Raw genomic sequence first — 12020 nt, 5'->3', positions numbered from 1 at the left:
AGGAGATCCCTTCCTAAAATTGAGACACAAGGTGCTTTGGTAAATTAGCACCATGTACCTTGCATGTTCTCCATCCAAAAGCACATTGGCTACAACCCTCTTACGTTCCCTTTCAAGGTCGGAAGCCAGTTCTCACAGCTGTACAAGAACTGATTGAGTGAGTAATCTTCATCCATCCCACAAGCTATAAGGTCCATGGGGATAAACATGGACTGGCAAGTAATGCCCTGCTTGGGCAGGGAAAGTCGGAGCTGCAGCTGCCACCTGCAAGCACCTGACTAGGCACATGTGCTGTGGATGCAGCACTGACCTTGTCACAACGCTCCCCGTGCTCGCTGACGAGCACGGAAATTTCTGAAAGAGGATGCAGCAACACCGCAGCCTTCATGAACTGTAGAGTTTACTAACAGAAACAGACTGGTATAAATAAAGTATGAACGGAAATATTTGCATGCAAGGTAACTAGAAGAAACAATAAAACAGGAGTTAAAAGAGTGGCATGTACTGACAGGCACAGACACTATTTGAAAACACACAACCAGTACACACTGAGGGATGGCGGGGCTTACACCAAGGTGAGCAGCAGGCCTGCTCCCCCATAGCAGGGCAGCAGTGCAGTTGCAGCACACCCTACGAGCCATCTCCCTCCCTGCTCTCCGAACAAGGAGACAAACTACAGCTGTAAGACACCCAAAACAAGGAAACACAACAGTGGAGGAATGATCTTGCCTAAGACTTACGGAAGACAATGTAAGCAAGAAGATGACAAGATAGTTAATTGGTTCCTAGAAATTACCAAGCACCTCTCCAAAAAGCAGCACTCAATTGCCAGCCAGAAGGAATCCAGATGCTGTAGCCAGTGTTTGATAACTGGTCTGCACCGTCCTCCGTGCCATGGTCAGCATTACTTGTGGAAATGCATGGGTTTGGTGTGTGCAGGTATGGGAATGCAAGTGGGCACAGTCAACTTACTTAGACCATTACAATAGAAATCACCTCTCCTTTCTATGCAGGTTACATTTTAGTTTTGTTCCACTAATTCCCACAGAAGCATACTCTGAGGTTCACAGCAGAACTGCAGTGTGTGACTGACTTCATCATCAAGAGACAGCTTGGCTAAACATGAAAACACAGGAGTTTGGAGACTGGTTAAAACACTTGGTCCATTTAAATCAAAGCCTGTACAGTAGAAGCTGGTAGGCTAAATGCAACTGTGTCTAGAGGGAAGAACTCAGTGGTGACCCATAAGGGCACAGGTCAAACCTGTTCCGCTAATGCAGTGACGTCAGAGAAGGCATAGCTGACAGGGATCAATTCAGTTATGAGTCTGAGGGTTGAGGCCCTAATGGGAAAAAATCTATGCCCTAAGCAGGACAACGAGCATACAGCAGCTAGAATCCATGTTCACGTCCTCCCAGGGGACAACAGGCATGGCACACCCATGCTACTGCCAGGCACATCACTGGACACACTAAAATACTCTGGACTAATAGCCAATGCAGAACATAGCTCTTAATGACTTTCAGTTCTGGACACCCATTTAACTCCTCACCTTTTCTGTTTGTTTGCTTTTCAAACTTTGTAAGAGGATTTCTTGAGATTAGGCAATGGCAGTTCTGAGATGCTTTGGTGCAATATTCAATCTTGGTTCAGAAATACACAGAAAGCAGCTGATGGTCTTTCCCAGCTATCTTGCCCAGGAATGGTACTTTTATCCTGGGTCCATCTGCCCATTTAGGGATGATCTGCATGCTACAGCTTATCACATGAGGCAGGAAGTCAGTTCCCAGGTAACAAAGTGTGGCTTTTCCTAATCTTAAATATATGTACGTCTTCACTCCTGAGCCGTGGCTCTTTTTGGATATGCCAAAGCCATGTCACCAATAGTCATAGCTGCCCATGTATCTTCCCCCTCCCCCCACCAGCTATTTTGCAGTTTTAAGTTTTGGTTCAACAAGCTCGTAAGCTACTTCCAGAGACTCATAAATCCCTCCATAAAGTTCTACAGTATGCTGGATTCCAACACATCCCTGGCAGGAGCCATGGTGTACTGGAACTGCAGTTAGCTCAATTAAGACCCACCATTTCTTACAACACACCCCTAGTTTTCAAAGAGAAAACTCTAAATCATTCCCTGGTGAAGATCCCTCTTAAGAGTGGTGTGCATTCTCAAAAGAAAACGTATGTTGGAGATGATGACACATTAATCTTTTCTGTCAACAGCAGAACAAGAGAACTTGGTTTTTACAGATTAAATTCATTTTCCTAGAATCAAAGAAATTAGATCTGTGCCACTGAAGCTGAGGTTGATGCTACAAGAATGTTTTAGTCCTGGAGGCTTCACGGGATCAAGTCTTGTAGAAAACACTCGTGAGGTCTGCCACAAGTTTTCAGCACCATGTTCAAAGCCCTTTGCTCAGCACCCACTTTATCACCAGAGGCAGTGGGCTATCTTTATGATGAAAATGGGATTATGGTTCTGTGCAAATGGTATCTGTTCTTAGCACTAGGACACCAAATAGCAGCATTCTTCAGTGTCAAGACACTAAAGCTCACCTTTTATACATCAAGAAGGCTTCATGGACTGCTGCAAGAAAGAAGTCTCTCTAAATCATGCTCTTTGCACCTTCTCGAAGGCAATGCAAGTGTGTGCTGAACACCTGCTTTGGCTATAGGGCTGTGTTGGTTTTGGCTGGCATAGCGTTAATTTTCTTCATAGTAGTCTATACGGGCTATGTTTTGGATTTGTGCTGAAAATGGTATTGATAATGCGGAGATGGTTTAGTTGTTGCTAAGTAGTGCTCCAGGGTATACCCCTGCAGAGACTGTGCCTCATAAGGCTCCACTTGGAGCAGGTACTCCCCTAAAGGACTGCAGTCTGTTGATAAGTCCAAGTCAGAGCAAGGGCAAGCTGAGGAGTTCACTGCAATGTTAAACCCTATAACCTGGTCCAAAGAGACCAGGGGTAGAGACTGTAATGGATGTACCTTTAAATTGTTGTAACCCATGATTTGAGTTGCATGTTATAGGAATTACTATAGCAGGAACCACCTGAACCAGTGGAGAACAAGCCTTACAAGAAGCCATGTGAGTGCAGCAGTGACCCAACCTGGGCTGGCTTTGGTGCCCAGTAACTCCATGCAAAACACCACATCTCCTGTCCTGAGTGACCACCGTTACAGATGGAGCCCAAAGTCATGGACTAAATGAACTCGGGACATTTTGTGGACATTTTACAGGCGTGGTCCATAGACTAAGGGAATGATATCTGTGTATTATATCAAAGGCTGGGAAGGCAGGGGTGGTTAATGAGGTCGTATTGGGTAGTATGGGACCTGAGTATGACATAAACGGTATGGAATAAGGGGTGGATACTGTCCAGGTTTCAGCAGGGACAATTTTCTCCATAGTAGCCTACATGGGGCTATGTTTTGGATTTGTGCTGGAAACAATGTTGATAATGCAGAGGTATTTTCATTGTTGCTAAGTAGTGCTTACACTGGTCAAGGACTTTTTCAACTTCCCCTGCTTTGCCAGGTACACAAGAAGCCAGGAGGGGACACAGCCAGGACAGCTGACCCAAACTGACCAAAGGAATATCGCACACCATGTAACATCATACTCAGCACATAAAGCTAGGGGAAGAAGAAGGAAGGGGGTAACAAATGGAGTTATGGTGTTTGTCTTACCAAGTGACCATTAGGCATGATGGAGACCTGCTTTCCTGGAGGTGTTGAACACCTGCCTGCCCATGGGGAGCACTGAATGAACTCGTTTTCTTTGCTTGCGTGCGCAGCTTTTGCTTTACCTATTAAACTGCCTTTATCTCAGCCCACAAGTTTTCTCACTTTTACCCTTCTGATTCTCTCCCCCATCCCACTGGGAGAGAGTGAGTGAGCGGCTGTGTGGTGCTTAGCTGCTTACTGAGGCTAAACTACGACAAACTGCCTCTCAACAGGGAAGGAGCAGAAGGAAGGAGAACAGAACCAAAAGCTAATGCGCAAAAGGCAAGAGCAGAACTGTGGGGTTACAGGGTGGCAGCTTAGCCAGGCTTCAGATGGAACAAGGGCAGGCAGCTGTGACTCCAAGGGTTATTCTGTACATATATTCCCCAGAAGAAGCAAGTCTGTGTCATCTGTAGTCACTGTAACAACTCATTTCCTGAGCAACCATAACTATTACAGAAGCAAGCAATTTCAGGTCATAACCAGCAAGGCAGCCTCTTTCAGTCCTTTCCTTCACTACAGCAAAATCAGGATGCGTGCATACCCCAAAGACTCACCTATCCTTGCCATGTGCTCTGCTTTCTTCACCTCTTGCTCTGCACGGGTCTTGAAACGGTTTGAAGTATATTTGTACATCCTGTGATGATCAAAACTGATTAATCAGCAAACTCAGCAGTAAGGTCAAACCAAGATTTCATCACTGTATGAGAGAATAAGGTCTCCACACACTACTCTACTCTTCTCACTAGATTCAATAAATGGAGAAGGAGTTTTATGTATCAGGAAGTGGGCATTTTTGGATGCAGTTAGACAAAAACTTTTTAAGTCAGAGATGCTTTAGTAGTAGCTGCAACCACAATACCCCGTTCTCCATTAGTTGGAGGGGGCGAAATAAGTCCATATGCTTGAAGGAAATTCCCAAGGTTTGGAGGAATAACTTCTTCAGAAGCAGAAAGGAGGAATGAATATATATGGAAAGCTTCTCAAAAACCTCCTATTACAGATAAATAACCCTTCCTTTCTCCTGCAAACATCTGTCCACAGGTGCAGTGTGACAGTGGCCATCTCCACACAGAGCTAGCTCAAAGCTTCTATATGGCAGAGCGACTCTCTGAATGGAGCTTCAAGTTTCAGCTCTAAAGTTTCACAGTATCATAGAATCATGCAATATCCTGAGTTGGAAGGGACCCACAAGGATCATCGAGTCCAACTCCTGTCCCTGCACAGGACAACCCCAATATTCACACCATGTCTCTGAGAGCCCTGTCCAAGTGCTTCCTGAATATGGCCAGGCTGCTGCTGTGATGCCTCCCTGGGGAGCCTGTGCCAGGGCTCCACCACCCTCTGGGGGAAGAACCTTTTCCTAATGCCCAGCCTAACCCTCCCCTGGCACATCTCCCTGCCATTCCCTCGGGGCCTGGCATTGGTCACCAGAGAGAAGAGACCAGCCCTGCCCCTCCTCCTCCCCTCGGGAGGAAGCTGCAGAGCGCCATGAGGGCTGCCCTCGGCCTCCTCTTCTCCAGGTTGAACAAACCAGGTGACTTTAGCTGCTCCTCATAAGGTTTCTCCTCTAAACCCTTCACCAACTTCGTGGCCCTCCTCTGGACACTCTCCAGTAGCTTTGTATCCCTAATGTTCTGCAGTGCCCAACCCTGCCCACAGCACTGGAGGTGAGGCCGCCCCAGCGCGGGGCAGAGCGGGACAATCCCCCCCCTCGCCCGGCTGCAATGCAGGGCTCGATGCCCCCCAGGGCACGGTTGGCCCTCTTGGCTGCCAGGGTACACTGTTGGCTTATGTTTCAGGACATTTCTGGGTGCTACATATCTGACTCACTACCTTGTAAATTCTGCTTGAGTTGCAGTGTTTCACCTTTCCTATATCATATCATGCCAAATGCAGATCAGAATCTGACTACTGCAGAGTGAGAGGCAGGCATGTATGAGGCAGAAGCTCATGAGTATGCATCACCTCTGTGCAGAGGCGTGTAATTCAGGAACAGGAGATCACACCAAGAAGCATGATCAGAGCCTGCAGGAACTCAAACCGCCTTAAGACACAAGGTTTTGGAGGTATCGAGCAGAAAATCCCATCCCAAATAACTTTTCATGAGAAAAAAATAAACCTCTCCAGCATTTAGCCAAAGCAAAAACCACTAGAAATGCTGTTTTTACAGAAAGGTGGAAATGCGTAAGGATGTAAGGCTTGATTGACCAACTCACTAATGTAGGAGGAACCACATTTAGATCCAATGAGAGACAAGATCCCCCCAAATGGCAGATAATCTATCAGGATCCATGAGAAATCAACTTTGCACAGGTGAAAAATATAATTCAGGTATGTTTCTGTGGGCAAGCACACATGGTTGATACTGATGTCAGAAATAGTCTCACCAACAGAAATCCCTTGTTCCCAAATCCAGAAAATTCACACCACAAGGACAGTCCACTTAAATATATTTCTGCATTTAGTAAACCCATTTTCTGCTATTCATATGGATCTCCTCACTGGGGAAAAAGCAGGCAGGTGCTAACTCTTCCAGAAATCACCCAATAGCCATGTCAGGAGATGCAGAGCCAGGTTTTTGGTGGTGCCACCTCCTCAAATCTACTTAAGGGCAATTAAAGCTACTTGGGGCCAAGAGAGAGAACACTTTCTGAAAACTAGACTGCTTTCAACATGTTGGCATAATTAAATTACCTCATCCATATCCTGCCTGACTTTCCTGAGGCAAAAGAAGAGAAGCAGGGTGAGGCTGAATTACCTCAACAAGCCCAGCTTGTGAGGCAGGATAGTACCTGAAGGGGACCTTATGGAAGGCACCCTTTTTGCAACTGGGTGCAGTGCGAGGAATTGCAGGGTGTCCCAGAGAGGCACTGTGAGCCATCACTGTGCCCGCCTTCTTGTTTCACTTTCTTTTCCAACACTAAATGCCTTCAGTCACAGCCAGGAAAGCCCCTATTCAAGTGGTCTGGAACAGCATATGTAGCAAAGACATACAGAAACAGGTCAGACAGACAAGAAGTCTGCAGGATGCGATAGTAAAACACTCTCTCCCAGCTTCAAGATACTCATTATGACCACCTTGGAGTGCCCTCATGAAGGGACATCCTTGCTCATGGCCTTGCTACTTCTATCTGCACGGCCTGTGCTGCTAAACAAGCTCAAACAGTTACTGCAGGAAGGGACAGATGGAAGCAATCCTTCAGAGGACACAAGCCATTCCCAGGGAGGCTGGTTCTCTGGTATCACACCTGCAAACACTGGTGAAGGACCTGCACAAAACCAGCCTGCCCCTGCCACTGGGACATTACAGGCCCCAGAGAGGTATGGAGAAGCCTCTACTCAAGACAGGGCAGATGACAAAAGGAAAACAAGTGCAATGCTCAGGAGACAAGCTGTTATTCCTGATGAGGAACAGGGCAACAGCTGCAAAACCTCAATTTTCAGTAAAGGCACTTGAATACCCTAAAGCCCATGATGGATTTCCATCTTTTGTTCTCTAACACCAACACAGACAAGGCACTATACAAGCTTTTCCTTCAGAGATGAAGGCAATCTGACTTACAGCCCTACTGTAGGAGGGCAGCTACCACTTCCTGAAGGCAATCCTCCTGAGCAGATCTTGAAGGCAGACCAGGGAGCAGAGAGACAAGCTGATGGCTGTACTTACAATGTCCAACGTAAGGCATGAAAGCATCAGTTCAGACAGAATTTGGCCCAATGTTCTCCAACAAGTATGTAAAAAGATTACAATCAGGAGTCATTCGTCAGTTCACCATCAGGTGACCTGCCCTTTGCATGCCCAGGCTGGTTTATAACAGACTTTCTTATAAAACCAACAATATGGATGGGCAGAGGTGTCTCCATACTGACAGAGGAATGGCATTCCCTTACAGTAGTTCACTGGCCTTTGTCTGGAGAATATGGACAAAATTAACACTGTTTCGGCTCAGGCACCATGACGCTTCCCCAAAGACTAGCAAAGAGCTCATAGGAATGCACCACACGCAGCACACCATCTACTTGGGCTGTAACACAGGTGAACCTTCATTGCCTGTTACCCATCCCTTTGCTGGACCAGGAAAGTTCAACAGCTACCTGGCCTAGGCTGCTGAGGCTCTGCAAAAAACAGCTATGTTAAAGAGCTGAGCATTGCTGCCACATCAGCTGACCTCTAAAGGAACACCTTAACGGTGGTACACCTGTGTGCACCATAACAAATCAGAGTCCCTGTACAAGTGCAGGGGAGTAGTATTAACCTGCAGAGCACTCAAAGCCCAGTAGCTAAATGGGGATGCACGAGCTCTGGCTCCAACTCTAAAGGGAAAATCCAGGGCATAAGCAACCCTTTTCAGCAGGTACAGGGAGGAAAAAGAAAAAAAAAAATCACCTATAGCTGTAAAAGCAGAGTAACTCCACTCTCAGAATGGACTGATTTACTGGTTTTCCCTTAGGAAAGAGCCATCCAGGGCAGACTAAGCTCTGCTCAAGTGTCTGAAGGTAAAAGATTGAATTTCCACTTGTCCAGGGCACAGAGTAGGCACCCACCCCAAGGGCTGTGCTGGCTCTCAGAATGCATGGCGACTTCGACAACCTGTCCCAACGGTCATGCAGCTTCTGGAGCCCAAACCTTGCATCAGGAGCCCAGTACAAGAAGGAAGCAGTCTGGACTCTCCAAAAAGACCTGGTAAGGCTACAGTAATTGCCCCAAGTCCAAGGAGATCTACACCGTGCTCTACAGGAAGGCCTTGTTTGCACAGTCTTTAGTACTCTGCTGCAGGAGTGGGGATTTTAAATGTAAATGTCTTTACAGTGTTGGGGAATTTTTATTGGCCTACCACCATAAGCAGATCTACAAGTAGTCTGCAAAGATGTGGCACAAGAAGATTGATTAGATACACCTGTGCCAGCACTGATCCCACAAGCATCAGCATGGGGCACATTAGCCCATTACTGGGTTCATCTCCCAGCACCAGCTCTGTTTACCACAACTGGCCCCTGAGCACTTGGCATTACACCATTGTTATGAGACAATACCACAGCATTTCTTATCTCATCTGCCAGTGTAACCCATTCTGTGGTTGGGCCTTCTTGCCCGTCAAGCCAGATCATTCCTTGGTCACGAATTACCGTTGCTGAGCAGTTACAATTTGCATTTCCCCTCTACATCCACAAATATTCCCCCAAAACAATAAAAAGCGGATACAGAATTGGTGATAGGGACCCAGAAGAGCTGCTGTCTAAATTGTCTAAAAACAGTCTCTTTTCAATAGAAAAGTGTCCCATGGTATAGAACAAAATTCTCATATCCCTCCCCAGGCATCGACTACTGACCACTTGAAAAAGAAGATACTGAGGCAGATGCACACCTGAGGTGACCTGGTCCATGTTATACTCTCATGACAATGCTAGCACCATCCCATAGCAATCACATCCTGTCTGAGTCTCGCAAGAAGCTGGTCTCTGATGAGATAAAAACCTGTGCCCTCCTCCTCTGCTTTCTCTCCATAGTACTTTTTGTTGGACTGCAGCACAAGAGGAAGCAGTACATGGCACTCACATTTAAGTAAAACAGCCAGAAATTCAGAGATTCTCTACCCAGCAAATCAGGGTTTACAGCAGCAAGTCAAGGTGTACCTACCAACTGCCTTCTGCAATGCAATGACTGGCTTGGTCAACAAGTACGTAATATCCCCTGACTCCGGTCAAGTTTCTGACACCATTTCACACATTTTCACTTCAGAAGCTGAGGAAGTACGAGCTTGACAGACAAACCACACTGTAAGTTGAAAAGTGGCCAGGCTCTTAGGGCAGCAATCAGTGGTGTGACATCAGATGGCGGTCAGTAAAAGTAACCGATGGGTTGATAGTGGGCACATACTACTGAAACACTACTGCGATCCAAAATGTTATATTAAAACAGTCCACAAATACTCCATAAAGTTACGACTATTTTATTAAGACAAATCATGTTAAGGTATCTAGAATGCAGCCTGTATGCTACCAGGGACAGAATAACACTATCTGCCTCAAGCAGACTTAAATACAAGTTTTCCTTTCCCCTCCCATCCTTATAACTTTTTCCAGTCCCTGTTAAACCAACTGGCAGCACACTCCAGCTCACTATCAAATTTTTTTGTTCAAGGGAATTCAAAAGGAACATAGGGAAAGGTATTTCCCAATCTCTACTCAAATGTAGATCAGCTACATATAAAAGTTAATTTTCAAAGCAACAGTTTCAAAGCGCTCAGTCTAGTTTCTTTTCAGTAATAATTCTAACACCCACCATATGTATTTCCTTGCCCTACTTAAAAAAACACAACAGTTACCCAACAGTTTTGTACGGATATGGCATTTTGAACAACCAGGATATTAATTTCTTTGTTTGCTCTGAAAGGGAGCCAAATGCACAAATTACTCATGTGATCTTCAAAAGCATCAGATTTTCCACTATCTACCTCTTTTTCCATTATGTCAATACCACAGCCCATTCTCTTACAATCTGTTTCTGTGGCTTTAACATGGAATTATGCAGGATATTCCTGGAGAGGAAAATGCTAAACCTTTTCTGTAAGGAAACTCCCAAAGGTCCTACACATCTGCAGACTTTGGGTCAAATACTTACCTTGGCTTGTATAGGCAGCATGAAAGTCGTTTGGTTTGTACTTTGTGCCCATTTATGAAGATCCTCATTCTGGGATCAATATAAAGCACAGCAGCATAGGCACGGAAGGAGCGGCGCTCGGGCTTTCTGCAAGAGAGGGATGCTTACAGAGTCTGAGCAGTTTGTTCAGCATTCCCTTGTATTCTAAGCACCTATGGCAGGATTCAAACCTCATGCAACTGTAACTGTTACCATCTCAGATCATAGCCATCTACTTCAAAACGTGCCAAAGAGACAACCTTCAGCAAAGAAGCTAGGTAAAAGAAAATCCTTTCTATTTTAATTACCATGCAGCTACATTAAGTGAAGCATTTCTTTTAGGTTTTTTCTACCTATGTCTTCTACAGAGATTTTTCTATTGAGCTGTACATTTTAAATACTGTTACAAAACACTGATGCATGTATTACTGTAGCCTGAAAAAGATGTTTTGAATACGGCTGGATAATAAAGGTCAAACCTATAAACTGGACCATTTAACACTAAACGTGTGCCTCACTTGCTAGTGCTTTCTCTTACCCTTCAGTCAGTCAGGAGTATGCTCCCAGCAGAAACTGCACTGATCACACACAGAAATGGTATCATGAGGTCAGGAGGAAGAAGCTACTTCCAGTGATCAGTGGTAATCATGAAAGCTCACCAGCAGGCATTAAAGAAACTGAGAAACATATTAGATCCCTGGAAGCCCCCAGGGAGTTTGCTGCACCTGTGTACTCAATAACATCAAGCTAATACATACAGAAATACCTAGGTTTACAGCGTTTGAAACTGTATTTCTAGGGGAAATTCAAGCACTTCAGAGAAGCAGCATGTAATTGCATAAAAAAGGAAAAGCTTGCTAGGTGTGCCCATGGAGCTCTGGGATCTAATCAAGCATTTGGCTCAGTTCAACTCAGTTTTTCCTTTTCAGGCTACAAGTGAACAATTCAGCAGTTAGCTCTCCCTGAACAGGGCCCTCTGCTCCTCCAGCTGTCCTTTGAGCACATACCTTCTTCCTCCTCTGCAGGGAAGTCCAGGAGCTGCCCCTGCTCCCAGAAAGATGTGGTGATATGCCCTACCTGTACTCACCTGTACCATTCGCTGGTGGAGGCTGACCTGTGCAGTGCCTCGCATTTTGCCAGGGTTCATTTAATCACAAAAATGAACACCAGTTTGAGAGCAGCACAGACTCACAACCAGCCATCATTCTGATGAGAACATTTTTGATGAGTGTAGAAAACGAAACCTATATCTTAGGGTTCCTTTGTTTTAATGCCTAAAGAAGGGCATCGAGTTTGCTGCTTTGACTAAGCTGAGACAAGCCAATGCAGGCATTCACACCAAACACCCAACCATAAAAAGCCTGCGGGCCATTTACATGCAGGAACTCCAAACTGCTAAAGAACAAACTAAAGATCTAATTTCTCCGATTCACCATAGGAAAAAGCTTTAAAAAAAACACGTGCATGCAGTATATAGCCAAACCCTACACATAATTTGATCAGAGCCCAGGGGCCTATAACATCCGTCACACTTACGTTCCCTCTGGGGGCGTTTCTGCCATCTGAATGTCTCGGGGGTCAGAAGTCACATCCAGCTCTGGCTCTCCATTATCCATTAGTTTGAGGTTAAAGATGATCACCAGGGTGCCTGA

General features: G+C 45.6%; 1 protein-coding gene across 3 annotated transcripts in view; it reads right to left on the bottom strand.

Annotated features, from left to right (window-relative positions):
• MORC2 (MORC family CW-type zinc finger 2) overlaps window positions 1-12020 on the bottom strand; it is a 53937-nt gene that overhangs the window by 22159 nt on the left and 19758 nt on the right. For all 3 annotated transcript variants that reach the window (XM_075110725.1, XM_075110726.1, XM_075110727.1), the window contains 3 exons: window positions 11905-12016; window positions 10351-10476; window positions 4283-4362 (listed from right to left, as the gene is read on the bottom strand). In XM_075110725.1, coding sequence (XP_074966826.1) covers window positions 4283-4362; window positions 10351-10476; window positions 11905-12016 — 318 coding nt within the window. The remainder of the gene's footprint in view (window positions 1-4282; window positions 4363-10350; window positions 10477-11904; window positions 12017-12020) is intronic.

This window comes from Phalacrocorax aristotelis, chromosome 15 (genome assembly GCF_949628215.1).
Source record: "Phalacrocorax aristotelis chromosome 15, bGulAri2.1, whole genome shotgun sequence".
NCBI classification, from domain to species: Eukaryota; Metazoa; Chordata; class Aves; order Suliformes; family Phalacrocoracidae; genus Phalacrocorax; species Phalacrocorax aristotelis.
This window is presented reverse-complemented; position numbering and strand designations above follow the sequence as displayed.